Source organism: Lepidochelys kempii, chromosome 1, assembly GCF_965140285.1.
Source record: "Lepidochelys kempii isolate rLepKem1 chromosome 1, rLepKem1.hap1, whole genome shotgun sequence".
Taxonomy (NCBI): Eukaryota; Metazoa; Chordata; order Testudines; family Cheloniidae; genus Lepidochelys; species Lepidochelys kempii.
The window spans coordinates 111,597,180-111,620,513 of NC_136380.1; the positions used below are offsets into that span (position 1 = coordinate 111,597,180).

Genomic DNA, 23,334 nt, shown 5'->3' on the forward strand with positions numbered 1-23,334 from the left:
GTCCAAACATGCATAAATACTATTTGTTGTGATAAGAAGTACAGCACAGCAAAGCACATAACAGGAAGTCTGGTACTGATTAAACCTTGGTCAGTGACAGCCCTGCAGTGTGGGAAGAGAGAGAGAAAACTGTTTTCTACAGATGAGTGTCATGGCTGGCCAGTTGCTCCTCATACTGCTTTCCACTTCCATAGCAGGTCTCCTGCAAGCTGAAGGAAATGGTAAGAGAATCTTGACTTTTTGCCTCTGAGGCTGGTTTGGGGTTCTACGTGAGGAATGAGCTCTTATGTGGCAGGACAGGAGCAGAGTAAGCCCAGGGAAGTCCCCCCCCCATGCTTGAGTGTCTCAGACATCTTACATGTTGGCGTTTCATACCTGCAGCGTGTGTGTGATCAGTTTCAGCACCAGGTACTGTCGCTATGAACTGGTTTGCCTAGAGTTTTAATGTCATGGCCACACTTTCAGTTTTCCCAGTCATGGTGTGGGGCAGATAAGCGTGGGGCAGAGGCAGTACCTGGAGATAAAACCCTGTCTGTGGCAAAGAGGAAAAAAGAGAGGAAATGTTTCTTCCCACAGAGATGAGGTAGGCAGAAAACAACACCTCCCACCTTGGAGAAAAACTACCCTTCAACCCAGAAGCTAGTGAGAGGGAGGGTAGTCCCTTTCCACCCAGCAGACTGGAGGAGGGGGAATGGAGACATAAAAGGGAAGGGGGAAATGCATGGGAGAGTGGAGAAGGGAAACCAACAATTAGAAGAAATGAGATGTGGCTCCAGACAGTAGGAAGGGAAGTCTCTGCCTCTGTGCCTCCCCTGACTTCTTCAAAGCATGTGAAAAGGAGTCTGAGGAGAGGCAGATAAGCTTGTGAGAGAACACTACAGGGAAAGGAGAGACAAAAACCAAAATGGGGGAGGGGGAAGGAAAAGGAATAAAGATCTGTATAAGAGTGGGAGAGAGGGGAGAGCAAGAAGACAGGCATTTTAGGGTTTAGTGTTTGCTGTTGTTTATATTTTAATTTAAAAAGGGCTAATGTCAAACTGCGTACGCCCCCAAAGCTACAATACCATCTTGTAAGGAATGTACATCCTCTGCAGCTTCCTGGGAATGAGTTGCCAGGTTGGTGGATAATTTCCTAAATCAAATGAGACCAGAGGGAGCTAGCGCGGGACTCCAGAAGCCAGGGGTTCAATTCCCTGCTCCGTCACAGACTCCCTGTGTGACCTTGTGTCAGTCACTCTGTGCCATAGTTCCCCATCTGTAAAATGGGCAAAAGAGCACTGCCCTACCGCAGAGGGCACTTGTGAGGATAAATACATTAAAGACTTTGAGGTGCTCAGATCCTATGGAAAGGGGGCCATCCTGGGGACCTTAAATAGACCAGAAGATTTGCTTTTCCTTTATCCATTCTTTAAGTCCTCAGTGCTATTGTGCTGCAGTTGCCAACAAGCCAAACACTGCTTAAAACAAACAACTACCCAATAGTTCCTAAGTACAAAATCAGCCTCCAAGGATTCTGCCCTGGGCGATTTCTTTGCCAGCCTGTTTAGATTCCAAAAAGACTCTCTTTGCATGTTTCTCAACTGTTTTGCTTTACCAGGCAAACAGCCTACTATGTTTTGAGGCAGGAATATTTAGGGATGCAAGAGATCAGCCTCACAGACAGAACAGACTGGGTCATAAATACACCATTCCTAGCTGTAATAATCGGCAGTGGCGGCAACATTTAGCGATTAAAACCACACTAGTACATAGCTGCCTCCTGTCACTTCCTCACAACTACAGAGCAGGAAAACTAATTTAAGGATAAGCAAGATAATGAGTGAACTATGGGCTGTAAATCATTTAGCCAGACACCAACAGCTACACTGACAAAGAGTTAGACCACATCCTGGCTGTAGTTCTACTGAAATCAATGGGAATCCGTGAGGCAGTAAGGTACTACCCAATGTGGGTAACGCTGGCAAAATCTGGCCTGCTGAGGCTGATCCAGCCATTCCCCCTGAAAACAAAACACCAACTGTCTCAAATCTAATTAATAGAATCATAGGCCTGGATGGACCCTTGAGAGGTCATCTAGTCCAGTCTCCTGCACTCATGGCAGGACTAAGTACTATCTAAACCATCCCTGACAAGTGTTTATCTAACCTGCTCTTAAAAATCTCCAGTGATAGAGATTCTATAACCTCCCTGGACAATTTATTCCAGTGCTTAACCACCCTGACAGGAAGTTTTTCCTAATGTCCAACCTAAACGGCCCTTGCTGCAATTTAAGCCCATCGCTTCTTGTCCTATCCTGAGAGGTTAAGGAGAACAATTTTTCTCTCTCCTTGTAACAACCCTTTATTTCCCTTAGTGATCATTAAAGTGCATAGTTAATAAAAATAATCAATTAATAATAATCAGGTGTACAACAAAACAGTCCAGGAACTGCATGTTCTATGCCAAGGGAGGCCGCATGATCCACTGGATAGGGCATGAGGCCATAAGACTTGCATTCTAGCCCCAACTCTGCCACTGACCTGCGGTGTGAAAAACACTCTTTCTGAGTTCAGTATGTTTATCAAAACCCACCAGCATGTCAGCGTTTACAGCACAGTAACTGATGATGATTAGTACACTCAATAGTTGACTCTGGTAATAATATAATGATTTACGTGCATGTATTCCTGCCCCCTTCTGGAAGTAACAGCACTGTTCATGCATTCAAGTGGCTGAGATGGACCTGTGGGAACTGCTTCTCCAATTTAATAAAATAGCAGCTGCCCTTTTAACCTCTGGGGCAGCCATTCTCAAATATTTACCATTATGCTCTGCTCTTATTAAAACAAATGAGCTCAGACCCCACCTGCGCTAGACACAATGTTCATATGTAGCCACTGTTAGTTAAATACCAGAATGCAATTATAATCACCTTACCCTGACATTTCAATTAGATGGGGATATTATTGAGGGCAACCTGGGGTGTTATTGGGTCTGAAAGGAGAGCCTGGGACAGCACAGGAGCATTTGGGAAGATGCGGGCGGAGAAAGCCTGGAGTCTTGGGGATTGTGTTGGCTGGGGCAGGGCTCCTGGAACAGTCTCACCCGTGAGCTCCTTGAATCCCTGTCTTACCATTTCATTCCTCTTGGAGTCTCTGTCCCATCCACCTCCTGGCCAATGAGCCCCTGAAGCAGCCACTGTTGCTGCTCGCTCACCAGCTTTCAGAACAAAGCAGGCGGACATGGTCTTCCCGTCTGTCAGTGCCACAGCAGCCCCCGGCAGCCAGGAGGAATTGCTGTGTGGGAAACCTGGCTTGGGCTGTGCAGCCCTGGTGGGTGTGTGAGAGACTTTATTTGGTGCTAGAGCAGGGAATCAAAAAGCAAAACGTAAGCAGCAATTTGCATTTTCTTATTTTCAAGATTAAGTGAAGTAAGACAGAATTTCAGGGTCCATCCACACCCTGTCAAGGGGCAACTGTTTGAACAGGCTTTTCGGAGGGATACTGGGATATACCTTGCTGGCATAAGGAGTTGATACATATGGGTCAGAATCTTTTATTCTGCTTTGGGTAATGGTGCCTAGAAAGAGATTCGGGTTTGTTATGTGTTTTTTTACTCAACTTATTGACTCCTTTCTAATGGAGTTCTTTGGCATCAGTTTTAAAATGATACATGTCATTTCCTTTCCATTTAGTGTTTTTACAGGAAGAAAATGCAAACAAGTTTTTGGGAAGAACAAAGCGTGCTAATTCCTTTTTCGAGGAGCTGAAGAAAGGGAACATTGAAAGAGAATGTTATGAGGAACGCTGCTCAAAAGAAGAAGCCAGAGAAGCCTTCGAAGACACAGAGAAAACTGTAAGGACAAATCAACATGAAACAAGTAGGCCTTCAGGTGAAAGGCCCCTAATATCACTAGTTACTTATAGCATTAAACCCACAGAGTGATTTAGAGCTCTTTCTGTTTTAAATATTAGAAGTGGGCTGAATGGCAAAGTTTAGTTTTATAACATCAGAGGAGCAGAGTGAAACGTACAACATCTGAAAAGGCATCCAGTCCTAGTTCAGGTCTTGCCAGATCAGATCATGTTAAAGCCACCTGTTCACTTTTACCTGGTTCTGATCTGTTTAGTTTAGACAGTGACCTACTTAGAGCATCTCTAACACTGTTAGAATAAAATATTGAAAGGATGGATTCTCAACCCCTCCTGAGCTCTGCGTGTGTTCAGTGGAGCCCCTTTCTGCATTAAGAAATACAGGCCAGGCAGAACAGATGTCTTCAGATGAGATTTGAAATGAGATGGAAAGAGTACAAGAAGGCTGATTGAGATGGCAACCACTGCCGAGGAGAAAGTTCTCGTAAGATATTAACCAAGCTTATCTCAAATGCCTGGTACTTCTCAGACATTTAAGGGCTGGATTCGCTATTCCACATAGAACTTGTCTCTGTGGTGTAAGATAAAGCTGCTGCTGTGCAGCTGTAATTTACGCTGAGGCTCATCAGCTGAGGATCAGGGACCTTGTAGCAGGCTGGACTCGATGATCTGATGTCTTTTCATGGGCTCAAACTGAGGTCGACTGTGCTACTGGCCGTTCTTGTCAGCCTGGCTTACTGACTATACTGGATGATGACCTCCTTTCAGTGTCCTCATGTGATAATCTGACTCTCCAGCTGGCTTTCTGCCTGTGCAAAACCAAAGCGTCCCCTTAGGTCTTGGAGAGGGAGAGTGACTCCTTTGGGCAGCAGGAAGGTTATCTATTAGGCTGGCCTTGAAGAGTCCATGTCCCCTTCCTCACCAGAGAGGAAGCTTATCCCAATGCTAGTTTTAGAGCCTATGTTCTGAGTCCCAGCCTTGCCCTGACTCTTGGCAGCAGGAAGAAGGCTGAGCCAGCCAGAGAAGAAATAGGAGGCCACAAGTAGGGAAACCAGGAATGAGAAAGGCAAAGGAGCAGGAAAGAGATGTGGGAGTTAAGGAGAGGGACGGAGAGATGGGGACCAGAGAGACTTCAGGGGATTGGGGTGACTAGAGAAGGGAACACAAAATGTTTGGAAGGCAAAGAGTGAAATTTGGTGAGGAGACGTATTTCAAAAGGTGGGTGAGGCATTGGGGGAAGAGCACAAAGAAACTAGGGGGAGGGTAGAGGCAAGATGGAACAGAAAGTGAGAGAAAAATCAAGAAAGCAGAGCCACATAGCCTGAAGGTTAGTAACTTGGATGTAACATTTATATTCCCGCATTTTCGATGAAGTGAGCTGTAGCTCACGAAAGCTTATGCTCAAATAAATTTGTTAGTCTCTAAGGTGCCACAAGTACTCCTTTTCTTTTTTCCACATTTTATACTGTATCCCTGGCAGAAAATAGGGAGTCTGCTCTGAGCCATAGGGCATAGGAGGATTTTAAGGGAAGATTGTGGTTCGGGTTATGGATTGTAAATGGAGTGTAGGGGAGGATCTTCAGGCTGACTGTGACCTGAACATGGGTTGTTGTCACTTTTCTCTTTATAATTGAGCATTATGGCCCTATTCTTCCACCACAGGATTCAAATAACTTCCATGAAGTCAAACAAGTTCACTTCTTACAACTATTCTTCTCCTAAGGCAACAAGGTCTGTTAAAGCATTGTTTGGGTTGCACTATGAAATTCACAAAATATTAGGAAGTGGACTAATTAAGAAATGTTAGCTCAGCTGTGGCAAACATCTACAAGAAGCAATATATGATGATAAGCTATATATTTAACCAGGAAAACTGAAAGAAAAGAGGCCATGAGAGAGAGAGGAAAAAAATAGCACTTTGCCTTCTTTCAGTGTTAACTTTATATAGGATCATAGCTAATTGAGATACAAAACATCACCAGGGCCATATTCTCCCACCATAGATTGCAGTGTTGCCAATTCTCCCTGTATCTGGTGGGTTTTTTTTCTTAAAACCCCCTCTGGGATCAGGTTATTAGATGAGTAGCTCAACTTTCACTGATACAAAAATGTCTAGACTTCATGGTTTTGTTTAAAGACTCAGTTAAAGTAGAACACTGCACTGCAAGGGCCTGTATTTACATCCAACTTAAGAAGTTCCACTTTAACTGTGTCTTTAAACAAAACTATTTTTAGTATATTTGTATGAAAGCTTCTGTGTTAGAGTCTGATTCACTAATCTCTGCCTATCTGTTGTTTTTCCCCATTAGGATGAGTTCTGGAATAAATATATAGGTAAGGAATACTTTAATTGTACTTTGTTCTTAAACCTTAGAGAATATATATTACAACATTTTGGACACTGAGGCCTTGTCTACACTACAGGGAAAAGTCCATCTAAGCTATGCAATTTGAGTTATGTGAATAGCATAACTCAAGACAACATAGCTTAGATCTACTTACTGCCGGGTCCACACTATGCAACGTCAACAGGAGATGCTCTCCCGTCGACTCCCCCTACTCTTCTCGGTCAGATGGAGTACAGGAGTTAACAAGCGAGCGATCTGCGGTCGATTTAGTGGGTCTTCATTAGCCCGCTAAATTGACCGCTGATGCATCAATCGCCACAGTGCCAGTCCTCTGGTAAGTGTAGACAAGCCCTGAGAGAAACACACTTTATAAAAAAAAAAGAAAAGAAAAAGAAAAGATTTGTTGACTGATAAGTAAACAACGCAGCTGTGTGACCCCTAGAAGCTTCAGTTTGCAATGGTGTTTGCATGGTGACCATTACTGATTTAGTAATTTATTAAACCGGGACTGTGGAGTCCAGTACACAGGGATTTCACAGCAAATCAGCCCTTTTGCTTAGGTCTGGACTTTCAAGTTCCCCAGACTCAAACCTAAAGGACACATCTCACACGCACACCACTCCCAAGCCCTGGGACACCACTACTTACCATTTTCTGATTTTAAAAGGAGCCCATTGGCTTCCTGTACCCGTACCCCATCGCGCCTCTCCTTTGTTCACTAAGTCAAATCTTCCCCTACCCAATTCCAAGGGTCTTCTTCATGATGGCAAAGAAGCACCTGGCCTTCCTCATCACTCCTAACTAGGGTTACCACCTGGCCAGTATTTGACCAGCCTGGCCAGGTTTTATTTAATGGATTTGCCAGTTGCCAGAAAAATAATTTAATCTGCTGGGGTTTTTTTTTTACATGGGTCTAAAGATTTACATTATTATCATAATACACTGGGATATCTAATGTTAAAGGCTTCTGTGTCCAGCTAAAGAAGCTGCAGTGTTCCCACTTGCGCAGTTTAAGCAATAACAGATCAAAACAGTTGGAAAATATGGCAGCTGTCTGGCCACCAACACGCAAGCGCACCGCACGTGTGTGAGAGAGGGTATGAGTCATGTGAGAGCAAGGAGATGTGCAATATGATCAATCTTATCTATGTGTATTATCTCTCTAGATACTGTAATTGACTATAGAAGCGGGGGTTGTGGAGTTGCCTTTTGTTTGAGGCGGACTTGCCTTGGAGGGGGGTTGCCTTTTTTTGCATTTCAAAGGTAGTAACCCTACCTCCAACACACACAGGACAGCACATATGTCTTCACTGCAGAGTTAGCGCAAGCTAGCCTAGCCCAGGTAGAGCATCCCCAGTGCAAAGCACCAACTGTGCCAGACCCATGTGCTGGGATGGGTTTCTGGTGGGATATTCCATGGTTCTTAGCAGTGCATTAATCTGAGCTGCTCTATGAATTCATTCACAGGGTGAGCATGCTCTCTCTCTGCCCCTGGCATAGAGCTGCTGTCTGGCAGTGACATGAGAACAATACTGTATGCAAATGACTTCCAATCAGAGCTATTCATTAATACAGACAGTTCTGAAAGGGAAATCAAACAGCATGTGGCAGCAGGCACTTTTAACAAGAATGTCATTACGGAATTCACTCTGCAAACCACAACGTGATTTGTAGTATACCAGGCTGACTTCTCTGCTCCTCTGGTTCTTTCCTGTCCACTAGACATAAAAGTGTCATTTGGGGTACATTTCCCCAAAGGATGGGTCTTACTGTTATCACATCTTTACCAGAAGGCCAGTGTCCGCTTCTGGCCAACTGGCAGCGCAGGAAGAGGATTTCTTGAACTGCATCTCAGTTCAAACGCAGTGGAAATTCAGCAAAAATGGAGCAGACTAATGTAGGGTTAATACGCTGAGCCAGTGTAGGTGATTTACAGCGCAGAAAGAGCGGGGAGGTAGAAGAGAAAGTACAGTCCAGGTAGAATTGTGGATAAACTTAGAGGTCCAGCAGCACCTGGGTTTGATAAGCCTGCATTCTCACTGCAAAGTAGGTTGGTTGCCAGCCCAGGCTGAAGCAAAACCCAAGCTCAAGCCTATATTCTCAATCATGCCTGCTAGCACAGGCCTAAAGCACCTTCAGGACCAAGTTAGAGGTTTTTCTGTGTAGACAGAACAGGGGTTGGGGCAACACCCAAGCTATAGCCCAGGCTAACTCTTCAGTGAAGATATACCCTAAGAATGGGAAACGAGTTAACTGTGGTTATGACCCTGTGGCAGATAAGCCGGAAAGTCACTTGGTTTCCTGATTATCCTGTAAAGAGGCAGCCCAAGGAGAGGAAGACAGGGGATAATGGTGGCAGCCCAAGTTCAAAGAGGCACAGAGGGGAGGTAATTTAGTAATAAAGCACTGCAGGTATACCACTCTACTCCCATGTTCGTGGTTGTCTTTGCGTCCCTGCTGCAGGGGTGTCAACTGTCACAATATTTGGTGTTTTTCTTAAAACCCCAGATTAGGTAAGAATCTCAGTTATCATTTTAAAAAAAACATCGTGGCCGTGGAGAAGAGTTTGAAAATGTGACCCCTAAAGGCTCAATGGCTGCAAGACAAATCATAGGAACACCAAATTTATTAATTTTTTTTTAAATCTCATGAATTTTCAGCCAATCACATGATTTTGTAGGGGCCTGACTCACGATTTTGATTGCTTGGGGACTGCAATACCACGGCTAGATAATACAAGGAAAAATACCAGCAGAATAGGGGACACTCCTGAGCCATCTCTCCTGTTATCTGAAGATTTTGGGTGTCCCCTAAGATCTTTGGGGTTATCTGGCCTTCACAACCCTCAGCACAAATGTTGCACTCTCTGACAATGAAGTAGTATCGAAGCCTTTTCTGTAGGAGGCAGAGTTATGCTTTACAATACATGAGTAGAGTTGGTCAGGAGTTTCTAGCAGCCTTTTGTCAGAAAATACCAATTCTTGGAACCCAAAATGTTTTGCGGAAACTTATCAGGTTTGATGAACTTTCAGTGAACCACTTGTTTGAACCACAGCTCACCTGGGGGCTGCTGGGGAGCCCAGGGTTTTCAGGCTCCTTGCCATGAAATGTAAGCCTGGGAGCACCTGCTGTAAACTGGCTCGGCTCCCAGCTCTGCATCAGGGAGCCTGGAAGCTCTGAGAGGCTTGGCTTGAGCCAGGGTTCTCAGGGACTCCAGGCTTTCTGCTGGGGAGCATGGAAACCCTAAGAGTCCAGGCTCTAGCCAGGGGATCTCAATCTAGGTTCCTGAGTCTAAGTAGGGATCTTGGAATGCCTGGGAGCTCCATCTCAAGATGGGGTTCTCAAGGCTTCCAGACTCCATGCTGCAGAGCTAAGAGCCTGAAAATCCTGGGACATGTTTCAGGAGCTGCACCTCTGGGGCAGCCCTGGCATGTGGTTTATCCCTGGGCTGGGGGCCCCAGTGCTTCCAAACTTCCCGGCCAGCCAGCTCGCTGGACTGCCCAACTCCCACAACCTAGTGATACAGCTGTCCTGACAGCTGGGCTGCCCAGGGAGCCAGCTGGCCTGAGACCCTGGAAGTCCTGGGGTGCCCAGCCTGGGGCAATCTGTGTGGTGGGCTTGCATAGGAATTCTGTCACTTTCGCAACCGCTGTTCAGTGCTAGGCATCTGTGAAACTGGCAATTATCATGTAAATTTCAGTCAGGGGCTGCCAGGGTCCGCAGAGCATATTTCATTTCGATACACCATGTGGTGGTGGTTCCAAAATGAAAATTTTCGGGAATTTCCAGTTTATGGGAAGTTTTGAACATTTTGTTTCTGTTCGGAACATGATCCATTACATACAAATGTCAAAGCAGCACAAAATGTACATGCATGATAAGGCTAGTGCATGATATTAAACTGTATTCCAGGTGTCATTGTTTACTGTTGCTCTAGGACCCTTTGGGAAATGCAGTTTTAAATCTCATAGGGTTATCTTGAGATAACATTTTAAATACAAATAACAAAAAGGACAGTAACAAAGTTCATCATCCAGGAATACTTCAAATCTTAATAAAAATGTTTATGCTGTATCTTAAAAGCTTCTGTGGCCTCTTTTTGTAGATGGGGACCAGTGCAAACTCAATCCTTGTCAGTATGGTGCAACGTGTAAAGATGGAATTGGCACATACACTTGTACATGCTTGGATGGATATCAGGGCAAAAACTGTGAATCTGGTAGGTTTTTGTTTTTACTGTAGGATGGTGATGAAATATTCAAAGAACCAATGGGTAGACAATATTTCTCATTTCCTTAGAGTTAAGGAATAAATGATAGAATATGGGTTGGAAAGTTTTGACAGGTCTGAAACCAACAATACCTGTTGTAATAGACCCAGGCCAGCTGGGTACAGCAGACTAGCCTTATTGGGATCCAGGAAGTGGGCGGGCGAAGCCTACAGCAGAGTAGCAGAAGGCAGATATACTGGCCACTGGATTAACAGTTTTCTGTTCCCTGACTGACCAGAGCAGGGGCTGTTCCAGGCTAATAAGAACACCTGACTCCAATTAACCTGCAAAGAGTCAGGTGAGGCCATTAAGCTAATGTGACCACCTGATTCTAATTAAGGCCCCTCTGATAATATAAAAGGGCTCACTCCAGTCAGGCAGGGAGGAGCCAGGGGAGAGGAAGTGTGATTGAAGGGCTGGTTAATGAAGACACCCTCAAGTCATTGGTAAGGGAGCCCTAAGGTAAGGGTAAAGAAAGAAGAAGCAGGAGAGCTGTGGGGAAGTGGCCCAGGGAAATATAGCAACTCTGGCAGTAAAAGGTTGGCTGCCAACAGCTGCTATCATTAGGGTCCCTGGGCCGGAACCTGGAGTAGAGGGCAGGCCCAGGTTCGCGCCCCCCCCTCAACCCGCCACTACAGAAACACTTCCTGGGAGGGGAAAACAGGTCCCTGTCAGGACAGGAGGCTAAACTGTTTTGGCATGAGGCCATAGTAGCAACAGAGACTGTGGGAATTTTCTCACCAACCTCCATTGCTGGCTTATGATGAAAAAGGCTCAGTAGACTGTATCCCTGGTCCTAGAGAGAAAAGGGCTACGTGGAAGGTTGCAGTGAGCCTCTGAAGCTAGCATAAACCGCCTGGAAGCGCGGGACCCACGGGGACAAGGTCAGAGCTCTGCCACACTGGCTTAGGACCTACGCCAGTGCAGTAAGCCATTAAACTACCATGTCTTTGCAAATAGATATGGTTAAAAAATGCTCAAAAACTTCTGTTAATGTTGCAAAGCAGGTGCCCAGTCCTACAACCCTTATTGATGTGGGTAATACTTACCTCACAATCAGGCTGAATTCAGTAAGAATGCTCGGATGAGTAAGGATTGCAGGACCTAACTAATATAAAAGCACTTTATTTGCGCTCCCAGATACAATTCATCTGGTATTACACTACTTATTGTCTAGCAAGAGGAGGAAGAGGCAAATCAGGGGAGACTGATTTACAGAAGATAATGCAGTGACTCTCTATCCTGGGCACCCCATTCTCCTTGAGGTTCCCTCTCTTCATCTAAATCCTTCCTGAATACTCACTTCTACTGGGACAGCTACAGGAAACTAACGATATCTCTATATGTACAGTGCTTCACAGCGCAGCTGTACCGATACAGCTGAACTGCTGCAGCATATCTGGTAAAGACACTCTCCCCTTGGCATAAAAAAAACCATCTTCACCAGTGGCATAAGCTATGTCAGCAGGAGAATTTCTGCTGTGCACACAAATGCTTCTGTCGGTGTAACTTATGTCACTCAAGGGGGTGGAATATTCACACCTCTGAGCGACATAAGTTTTGTCAACATAGGCTGTAGTGTAGACATAACCAAATGGAAAAAGTCATCCACTTATTTATTTATCTTGTGAGTGAATGGGTAATGTTTCTCAAATGCTGGGAGAGAAGGGTGAAGGTTATCGGAATTGAGGCCTGGAATTGGTTTGGGGAGAACAATGAGGGATATGAAGTATAAGGGGAGGGAGGAATAACATGCCTACCAGCACCCTGATCTCTTTGCTTGTATGTTATACTCCTTTCCCCCACCACTTGTTTGTCTTTGCCTTTTTAAACTATCCATTCTTTGGGGCAGAGACTGTGTCTTCATCTGTGGTTTGAAAATGTCTAGCACGTTTTGGGCACTATTGCAACATGAGGAATAATGCATCTGCCAGAGGCATGTTTGAAACATTGCAAAGAAAAAGACAAAGGCTCTGGCCCAAATTTACAAGAATTATCAACTGCATATGCCTTTATAAAGTCACCATTTCTTTGTCATTTTCACACACATGTGTCTTTTATGTAGTTATACCAAAATACTGCAAGCTGAACAATGGCGATTGTGGCCACTTCTGCAGACCTGAAAGAAACGGTGTTGTATGCTTCTGTGCCACTGGCTATATTCTGGGACCAGATGAAAAATCTTGTATTCCGACAGGTATGAAGTAATGCATTGATGATGATGGATACTCACTTTGCTTTGATGGATGAGAGTTCAGCTAGTATTGACTTGAGTTCTGGGTTGGTTTGGTTTTTATTGCTTCTCACATGGGAAACAAGTCCAATCGGGGAGTTGCAAATGTGGTTGCATGTCTTGCAAGGGTAGTCGCCACTGGGGGGAGGGTTTGAGGTGCTGGCTTTACGACATGCTCTTGTCTTCTGCAGAGACCTCACACGCCACTCCTCAAAAGTGGATGTGGCCTCATGGCACAGACCCTTCCATCAGGGTCTGCCCAGTGCAAAGAGTTCCCAGGTTTTAATGTCTATCTTGCACACTATGAAATTGGCCCTCAAGATGTCTTTATACCTGAGGATGGGTTGACCCTTAGAGCAGGTTCCCGTGCTCAGTTGGCAGAAGAGTGCCGCTCTCAGTATAAGGGAAACCTCCATGTGGACCATGTGTCTGACCCAGCAAAGTTGAGCTCTGATGAGCATGCTTTCGATCCCAGGGATTTGGCACTTTGCAAGGACTTCAGTGTTGGGGATCCTGTCCTGCCACTTGATGTTGCAGATGGTGATGAGATTTCTAGTATATTGAAAACCAGCCTTTTGGTGGTCTAGGATACTTTGGTGGCATGAACAATTTGGATTTGGCACTGGTGATGCCTAGTTCGCATTTTTAAGGCCTCCTGCCTGTGATCCTTGGAAGGGGCTGAGCACCTTCAAATCCAACTGAATGGGAGTCAAAGACACTCATCCTTCTGCAAGATATGGCCCATAGTGATTATCTGAATGCACAGAGAGCACAGGTGACAGAAAACTATACTTGCAATTGTTTCTCATTTAAACAGTTTTCCCTCAAGTAGAGCTTGGTCCATTTAAAAAAAAAAAAAAAAGTGAACACAAAATACTACATTTATAAACTGCTTGGGTCATACTAATATAGATTAACCTTATAAATTAATATACACTTACATTATTTATAAAACAACCAAGCTCTACTTACATAACAATGATGGTATTCAGTTCCTCAGATATTATTAATCTTAAATTAAAAAATAATTTATTTAATCAGAATAAATGATGGAGTTTATGACATCCTTTATAAGTTTTAAAAAAAAACACCTATGTTTAAAGGAGTCATATGAGTCCTAAAATATAGCACTTTGCCCAAATACTCATTTTTTGTAAGAGTGGATGCATAATCATAACAATTTGAATAATTGAGAACATTTCATTTTAAAGATTTTGAAAGCATACTTTCAGTGAAATTGTTTGCTCACCATTGTCTCTATAGAAATTGAGCACTGTGCATAAAACTTAGCACTGTGGACATGCCTTAGAACAACAGAAATGCGATTGGTTTTGGTCCAATCTGGTCTTAGGCTCTGTGCTGTCTGCCAAGCCCCTGCTGGTGTCTTGAAAAATTTCATGGAATCTGCTGTTCTAAAGATAACCTGGTAAATGATTCAGCTTTTAAAGGACATGGTTACACTATTTTTTTTTGTCATTTATAGAGTATGTTTTCTCTTCTTTCTATTATTTATACAAACATTTGAAACCCTGAAAGTGATACCTATTTACATACAAATCATTTTCCTCCCTCCTAGGCACACATTTGTTTACTGTAGGACTTCTTATGAATGCTGAGCTTCTGGAAGTTTAAAAAAAAGTGCACTGAAATCGTTTGTTCAGGATAAAAAACAAACATCAATAAATGTACTTGGACATTACAAATGAATAGAAGAACAAGAAAGGTCACATATTGAGCTTTCTAACCATGAAACTCTCCACTCAACTTAGCTGTCCTGAAGGGACTAGTGTACATTTAAATGTCTAAAGTTACCGTATTGTTAGGACATCAAATCCTAACTTTTCATCGTTGTCCTTACAGAGCCTTTCCCATGTGGGAAAGTTTATGTGAAGAGAAAAAAGAGGTCAGTGATTTCATTTGGTAACAGTAGCAGTGTTACCAGTGAACAAGATGGCAACCCCAATGAACTGTATAGCAACAATGGGACAAGCCACAGAAACATCACCAGTATCGCAGACAGTCCAGATCTTCTTCTTCAGAATGAAACAAAAGCTCCCAATAGAACAGAGAATGATCCTAAAACTAACGTGTCTCCAAACCTTCATACGAGGATAGTAGGTGGTAATGACTGCTTGCCTGGTGAATGTCCATGGCAGGTAAATATATATGTTTTATATCTTACACATAGAGAGATACACAGTAATGTTGTAGCTGTGTTGGTCCCAGGATATTAGAAAGACAAAGTGTGGGAGGTATTATCCTTTATTGCATCAATTTCTGTTGGTGAGAGACAAGCTTTCAAACGTACGCAGAGCTCTTCCTCAGGTCTGGGAAATGTACTCAGATGAACAAATTGTTTAGTATAAGTAGTTAACACACATTGCGAGGGACCATTCATGGTGAGGTGGCCTGTTACCAGCTCTCCAGTCATGGGGCAGGGGGGGAGAAGGAACAAAAAATGCTGGGCTGAAGGCAGGAGGGGTGGGGAGAGAGACTGTGGGTTAATGGGTTACAAATTGTTACAGCGAGCCATAAATCTAGTGTCTCTGTTCAGTCCATGATTTTTAGTCTCTAGGATAGTTATGAATTTAAGTCCTCAGGCTCGTCTTTTGAAGGTATTGTGCACGTTTCCTTTGAGCATGAGGACTGATAGGTCAGATATAGAGTGATCCCTTTGTGAAAAGTGTTCACCCTCAGCTGATGTGGTATTTTTGTCTTTTATCATTTTTCTGTGTGTTAATTCGAAGAGTAGTGACTGTCGGATTTCACCCACATAGTTGTTGGGGCATTTAGTGCGCTGGATGAGGTACACCACGTGTTGTAATAGGCACGTGTCGGACCCACGGATCTTGAAAGGTGTGTTGTGGGAGATAGTGATCATTGTAGCAGTGGGGATACATCTGCAGGTTTTGCATCATCTGTTCTGGCAGGCTCTGATGCCAGTTTGAGTTGGTGTGTCCTGGCCTGTAGGGAGCTTGCTTCTGATGATGGCTTGGAGAAGTTGGGGGGTTGTTTGAACGACAGCAGGGGTGTATATATACTGTTGCTGGGCAGATACAAATACACGCAGTCCTTGACTTTATGATGTTCGAGTTATGACGGAACAGCACTTACGACGTTTGTAAATTGACATCCCGTTCCAACTGTACAATGTCGGTTCCGACTTTGATGCTCGATCCCACAGTGTTCCTATGGGATTTGAGTTGCAATGTTTTCAACTTACGATGCGATTCTCAGGAACCAATTTGTCATAAGTCCAAGGACTGCCTGTATATACACACACCGGGTGTATGTATTGTAGTTGTATGTATGTACAGTATGTAAAAACCTGTTACCTATGAAGGAACGGTTGCTTTAATTTTAACCAGCTATTTATGAATTCTTATGTTTTTCTATCCTCTGGAGTCATCCATTTTATCTCCTTGCAGGCTCTTCTAATAAATGAAGACAAGGAAGGGTTTTGTGGAGGGACAATTCTGAACCAGTTCTATATACTTACTGCAGCTCACTGCATAAACCAATCTAAAATCATTAAAGTTGTTGTCGGTAAGTGACTGTTATTATTTTATTCCTTTAGTACAAGAACAGGTATTAATGACTAACAATCTGTCCTCTAATCTCCATATGCAGGATGCTTTCTACTTCTTTCCTCATAGATTTTCATTTTGTCTTGTCAGCTATCATGATTGCCTCAATTTGTCCCTGGACTGGTACGGAAATGAGTGATTCACTTTGTAGCTGGCATCAGTGGAAATTCTTTTTCCTCTTGGTGAACTATGTGGACATGATAAAGAACAATAGTTCTAGCAATTTTACCCCTCCTTTCTCTCCTCAAGATACTAAGAATATGCCTTTTCCAAAATCTCACCCTCTTTACCAGCCAGAAACTCTGAAATCTCAGGCTTTAGCTACACTAGGACACTCGGGAAAGTTAAGATGAATTAACTGAAACAGGTTTAAGCTAAAGGAAACTTAAGCTATGGCTACACTAGAGAGCTTACAATGGCACATCTGCGCCGCTGTATGGTCTCCCATGTAGCCGCTCTAAGCCGATGGGAGAGTTCTGAAACTGCACTGGTGAGACTGACAGGGGATCTCCTGGTGGTGATGGACAGAGGTTAAATTACTCTGATGATAGAATAATATCTGCCATTTTTGGCACCATGAACCATTGGGCACTGCTGCTGTGACCATGAATTCTGGCAGAAATCAATGCAATCACACTGAAGATGTACTCAAGAGAGTACCACTTCAGCAACTATCCTGGTGCATTTCAAAAAGCCAGCATAGCAGTATCTAATCTCTAGTTCACATACAAAATCACCTCCAAGACCTTGGAACACTCTCCAAAAGAATGCAAGAAAGAGCCCTTGCCTCACCATCTTTAGATCACACTCTAAAACCTCGTATTGATTCTTCAATACGAAAGTCTTCAAAGGAGCAAAGAAAAAGAAGCAGCCCATTCCAAAACAATAGCTACAAATTAAACCAAAGCCAGAATGGAGGAGTTGTCTGTCCCATCTGAACAGACCCCATTTTTCCTGCAAGCCATATATAGTACATAGGTGATAGTGATAAGCCAGTGGTCTGCTCCAACCCAGCTCCTTCAGAGATTACCTCATCCCTTATGGACTTCTGCAGCAGCTGCAATCAGTAGAGGTGTGTTGACCCAAAGCTCCCTGGTAACAGAGAATATGCCTACATAGCAACTGAGAGGTGTGACTCCCAGGTCAGGTAGACGTATATGCACTAGCTCTGCTCAAGCTAGGGCAACCAGATGTCCCAATATTAGGGGCTTTGTCTTATATAGACAAGTATTACTCCTCCCTTCCAAAAAGAAACCAGTGTCCTGATTTTTTACACTTGCTGTCTGGTCACCCTAAAGCTAGCACAGTAAAAATAGCAGTGGAGCCGTGGTAGCACGAGCGATGGCTTGAGTACATACCCAAGGGGTCAGGCAGGATTGCAGTCAAGCAGCTAGCTAACTCATGCTGCCACAGCTATCATACTACTTCTAATACGCTAACTTAAGCAGAGTTAGTATGTCTGTCTCTATCCAAGCCAGGAATCACACCTCCCTCCCAGCTGCTGTGTAGACATGTTCTGAGAGTGATAGGGGCTAGGCAGTCTCAATAGAGACCTCAGCTATGAAATTCACTCCTGACCGAGATAAGCCAGGGTCCAAGTGCCATCGTCTTCAGGTTGTGATGGACGACACACAATGCTCTTTTTGTAAGCTTGCTCCACCCTGTAAGTATTGGTTACCCTCTGGTGACTGACTCCTGTTTGGTCTACCATACCCTCCCACCCTGCCCTTAGGGATGGGCCCTGTGCAGTTCGTAGATTTGGAGGAAGCTGGGGAGAAGGGTATTCCAAAATCTGAGAAATATTGATTTCTGTTAAATAAATGATAAGAGCCCACAAATACTACGGCAAAAGGTGCTTTGGAAATACACACAAAAACGTGAAAAGTACAAAGGTGGTCAGTTCAGAATTAGGTTATTTGCATTGTTATCAATCTTTGGTTTTGGTTTTTATGGGGGCTTTTTTCTGTTTGGGTCTTTAATTTTTTTCACAGGATCTTTATTATATATAAACAATGGATCATATCTGTTTATCTATAAATTATTAAAATCATATTTCAGGTTCCCATAGCATTACATAAATATCAGCTCTCCATCTGCTTCTGCCTCAAACTCAGAATCCTAATGCCAATCTACAAAACCCTCAACAGAGTAGGAGTTGATTATCTTGGAGAATTTTTGCAGCCAGCTAAGACGGTCATATTTCCCAGGAATGCTGCAGCTGGGGAAGCCCAGACCAGACTTACAGACAGTGGGCCAGAGGGTCTTGGCAGAAAGACCAAAAGCTGTAGAACCCCTTCCTATAGTACTTCATATGGATTCAAGGTCTGACAGATATACCTTCTTAGATGTAGAAGTGGCGGCTTGACTGTGGATGAACCCCTCTCTCTGGGAAGTTGCCTACATACAAAGGTACACCGAAAGGTGTGATGTTAAACCAGTTTGCCTAAACTAATACAACTTTGCGTGTGGACAATATTACATTGGTTTAGACTTAACTTAAACTAGTTTAGTTTACACCCGATATAAATTACGTTTAAACCTGAGCATACATGCATAAAGATGCACTAGTTTAGCTAAATCAGTTTAATATCACACCTTTACTTCAACTGATGTGACTTTGTGTGTAGACCAAACCTTGGAGAATTCATCAAATAGCATCAAGGTGGTAATAATATATGTATTTGACAACATTTAGATATTGATCTGAAATATGCTGCAAATTTGGAAAGGCCTAAAAATGACCTGTTCAATAGTTGTTGTTGTTTTAATTTATCAAAAAGAACTCATCGCAAGCTTTAGGCTCCCAAAAATATAGTTCGTAGTTATACAACAAAAGCAAATAATGCCCTTTGTACAACAGCAAGCCAGAAAATTTACAAACATTATCAAACCCAAAGTCCCAACCCATCCAGTTCCCAAAGAAACCCCATGCAACAACATTAAAATATGTGGGACACTGTTATTTTTTGCTGATAGCGAGAATGTTAAAGAATTTTGAAACACAAAGAAGCTGTGTTTCCAAATTATTTTGTATGTTGCCATATAAAGGGCCAAATCCCATTTACACTTGTGAGAATGCCTATCCTATATGGCCCAAGTGGTAGGCAATGGCGAACAAAACATTGTATTACATTCCTAAATAAAATCAACATTTTAACGCTAAGGTCCTAACTCGCCACTTGTTTAGCACTTTCTGTAGTCATCTATTCCTGTGCAAAGTGCAAGTAAAATGCTCCCAAATCAGGTTGGAAGGATTGTCCATCTGATTTGCCCATAGAAAAGACTACAAAAAGTGCAAGGCCATGGAGTATTGGTCCCTTAGTTTTTCTAGGAAGTGTTTTCTTTCATTTGTTGTACTGTGTCTCATAATAATTATATTTTTAATGATTTCACACAGGGGAAGTGGACAGAGATAAGGAAGAAAACACGGAAATGATGATCTCTGTGGAAAAAATATTTGTACATGGTAAATTTGTTTTGGCAACTTATGATTATGACATAGCCCTTATAAAATTAAAGGAACCTATAAAGTTTTCTCGGTATGTTATCCCGGCATGCCTTCCTGATGTGGAATTTGCTAACGAAATTCTGATGAATCAAAAATCTGGAACTGTTAGTGGTTTTGGACGTCTTTTTGAACATGGACGGGTATCCAACAAACTTAAAGTGCTTGAAGTCCCCTATATTGATAGAAATTCATGCAAGCAAACTACTAACTTTGCGATCACAGAAAACATGTTCTGTGCTGGCTATGACAATGTAACTAAAGATGCATGTCAGGGAGACAGTGGGGGTCCACATGTTACTAAATACAAGGACACCTATTTTGTTACTGGTATAGTCAGCTGGGGAGAAGGATGTGCAAGGAAAGGCAAATATGGAGTGTATACAAAAGTGTCAAAGTTCCAAGGCTGGCTAAGAAGGACATTAAGACATAACCCTTAATTATATGAAATTAATTTAGCATTATGTTTCGGACACTCAGCTGATCCATAAATAAGAGTTCAGTTTTTTTTAGCACTTCTGCTGAAATTCTTTCCAGACAGCTTCCTATTTCCTTTAGAGAGTTACAACACTGTTTCTTCATGAGTTAACACATGGTTTTCAGCATGCGTACTTGCACTTAAAACAATGCTCTGTTTGATTTAAGGACTTTCATGAAACAAGATTGTGGTTTTTTTTTTTTTTTTTTTTTTTAGATTCCACTTCGGGTTCCTGATTTACAGTTTTCCAAATTGATCTGTAGGAAACGTAGGGTTGTTGTGGGTTTGTTCGTTTGTTTGGATGAACATACTCTAGTTATAATGAGTGGGAGAGACAAGACAAATGTACAAATAGCATTTATCTAAAAATAGGTGTGGGTCATTGCTGAAATTAGACAGAGCATTTCCAAAGCCTTATGGCCTCAGGGCAAACGGTCTAATCTTCCAAATGACACTTACACACATACATACACACACATTAAAAAGCTAAAGAAGGCAGAGAGGTTACTCATTGCTAAAACTGTGCAGCAAATAAATCTTAGACAATTGATACTAAATAACTGGGTATTTCATAGAAACAAAATGTCTATGTTTCAATTAAACATAGAGTACAGTCAATAGAAAAAAAACTTGATTCTTATCCAGAAATCATATATATTCATCATATATCTGTTTGTTTCTCTTTTTAAAATACTTTATCACTCTTGTTTCTTTTGTGGACAATTAATTAATTAATTTAGTATTAATGTGGATGTTGTAGGTGAAATGCATGTTCTATAGAAATGCAATATTGTTGTATATCTGCATTTACCAACAAAATAAAGTGTTATCTATATTTATTTAGTAAATAGGCGTTTGCAAATATATATATGAACAAAATCTCTTTGAAGACTAGAAAAAGCCTGTGTCCTCCCAAACAGCTGAGTCTGACACACTGCATCTGCTTTATGTCAAGTTGGAGAATAAATATGGGCCTCTTCCCACAGCTTAAAAATAAGTCATTACATAACAAGATGACGGGCTCCTTATAAAGAAGTGAAACTCTGTTATGGCCTTTGATTAATTTGTAATCAAATTACATAGTTCTGGGGGTTCAATACTTTTTTCATTCCCTCTCTTCAAAATGTCAAATTTTCTAGCATTTTGTCCAGCAAACATTTTGAGCTGTAAGTTGCTCCATTTGAGATAAAACCTGCAGCAGAGGCCATCATGGAGTTCCCACCAAATTGTTCCACCTGAGGTAGGGTTTGACCCACACACATAATGCGCCATGGGATCCAACCCCTACTTGACAAATGCTAGGGGATCCCCGGGAGCATTAGGGTCTCTGCACCAGCTCCTTCAAATCCCCCCCCCCCCACGCACACATTGGCCTGCTCTCTGCTTCCTGCCATTATGGCTCTTAAGGATGACCCCTGGTTGGCTGCCCTGAGGATCTCACTTAAAAGGACCTACACAGAGGCCTTCATGGGAAAGGTAATACTCTAGGTAAATCCCTAAACTGTATAAACTTATTGCTGTAACTTCAGTGGGGATGATGTGCAGGCAATGCTGTTCCCACCCAGCCCTGTCCCTACTCAATGTGGGGTGCTGGTCATACAGTCCCCACCCTAGGCACCGACTCTGTGGGTGTTCTGGGGCTCAAGCACCCACTGAAAAAAATAGGGGGTGCTCAGCACCCTCAGGGCTGAATTAATCTTTTGTGGGCCCCAGCACCTGGCCCGAGGCCGCACACACTGCTCCACCCCAAGGTCCTGCTTCTCAGCCTCTTCTCCTCCAAGGCCCTGCCCACCACTTTGCCACAAGGCCCTGCCCCTGGTCAGCCTCTTCCCCACCCCCACCCCAACACCCTGCCCAACGCTCTCATGGGAGGGGAGGGGGCGGTGAAGAGCATCCACCAGCAAAAACGAAAGTCAGCGCCTGTGGTCCCCACCACTTCTGCATAGATCCCAGCCCTGAAGAGAGCCCTCTCTGCTGCGTCCAGAGAAGGTGGTGGAGTGGGAAGAGTTCTGCAGAGTGCTGATCCCTAGTCTCCAGGCAGGAAGGGTGAGACTCAGCAGCATCTAGCTCTGAGTCACGGGGCTGACTGGCAAATGAATTCAAACCTAGTCCACGTTAAGGGGTTTTTATTTTCAATATAGAAATGGATTGCTTCATAGCGATGGAGTTCAAATTAGACTTTTGAATGATTTGCCCAGCTGTGGTACCAACAATAATCAAACTGAATGTGGACCATGGGAACTGGGCTGATCGCTAGAGATTCATTTTAACATGCACAACACCACCTCCTCTCTCCCATCTGTAGCCTCTTTAAAAAGTGTGAACCAAAACCTCTTTTTCCCTGTTAGGCCCATGTTGAGTTTGTGCAGAGCCATATTCAAAAAAAGAAAACCCTCCTTCTGAAGCCACGAGACCTTTGTGGTGGGGTCAGTTAGAAAATAAAATGAGCCCGGTTCTTTGTTGAAGACATGATCATAAAAGGGTCTCAAGCTATCAGAAGATGGGAGATTATGTGAGAGTTGCAGGTGATTGGGGGATCAGAGAGAGTTCAGATAAATAGGGGAAAAATAATAAAATGGATCCATTATAGTGACAGTCACAGAGATGCAAAGAGAGAATACCAAAAGAACATGTAAGTGCACAAAATTAATGTGCTTGGAACGGAAATGTCAGCCTTCTATGGATGTGTTTAAGTGAATTTATCATCTCTTGTGTTCAGAGATAGATTATCTTTAAAAATCCAAACATAGTTCTCAGGGTCAGCTTTCATCCCGCTCAGCGGAGTCAAAATAGTTTCTTGTCTCAAGCAGTTTCCCCACCCCGCAGCAGCTACACACTGCAGCTGTGCAGCCCCACCACTGCAAAAGTACTAAATTACTTGTATAAGTCTGCCTCCCACCCATCTTATTTCATATAATATCCTGCAAAACCTACAACCAGCTCTAGTGCTACAAGGATAACAGAAACGAGGAAAGAGTTACAATAAAAACACATGTTTACGTAAGTTAATGTTTTGTACAATCTCGTTTAGCAAAGTTTAAGCAGTTCAAGACCAAAGCCAA

General features: G+C 43.0%; 1 protein-coding gene across 2 annotated transcripts; it reads left to right on the forward strand.

Annotated features, from left to right (window-relative positions):
• The first annotated feature begins 29 nt into the window (after positions 1-29).
• On the forward strand, positions 30-21,120 carry F10 (coagulation factor X). Of its 2 annotated transcripts, XM_073350307.1 has the most exons (8): positions 30-221; positions 3,674-3,834; positions 6,161-6,185; positions 10,305-10,418; positions 12,535-12,666; positions 14,563-14,858; positions 16,131-16,248; positions 19,687-21,120. In XM_073350307.1, exons 1-8 carry the CDS (start codon positions 143-145, stop codon positions 20,232-20,234), a joined length of 1,473 nt encoding a protein of 490 aa, XP_073206408.1. In that variant the 5' UTR covers positions 30-142; the 3' UTR covers positions 20,235-21,120. The 2 variants fall into 2 exon arrangements, with proteins under 2 accessions (XP_073206408.1, XP_073206413.1); XM_073350312.2 differs by lacking the exon at positions 30-221 and having other exon boundaries at positions 3,764-3,871.
• Positions 21,121-23,334: the final 2,214 nt, after the last annotated feature.

What these genes read in the sequence shown, in the direction of transcription:
- F10 (XM_073350307.1), top strand. Translation starts at nt 143, where the DNA reads ATGAGTGTCATGGCTGGCCAGTTGCTCCTCATACTGCTTTCCACTTCC. An exon ending in CTGGTGAATGTCCATGGCAG is followed by an intron (nt 14,859 to 16,130) that starts GTAAATATATAT and finishes ATCTCCTTGCAG; the next exon opens with GCTCTTCTAATAAATGAAGA. An exon ending in AATCATTAAAGTTGTTGTCG is followed by an intron (nt 16,249 to 19,686) that starts GTAAGTGACTGT and finishes GATTTCACACAG; the next exon opens with GGGAAGTGGACAGAGATAAG.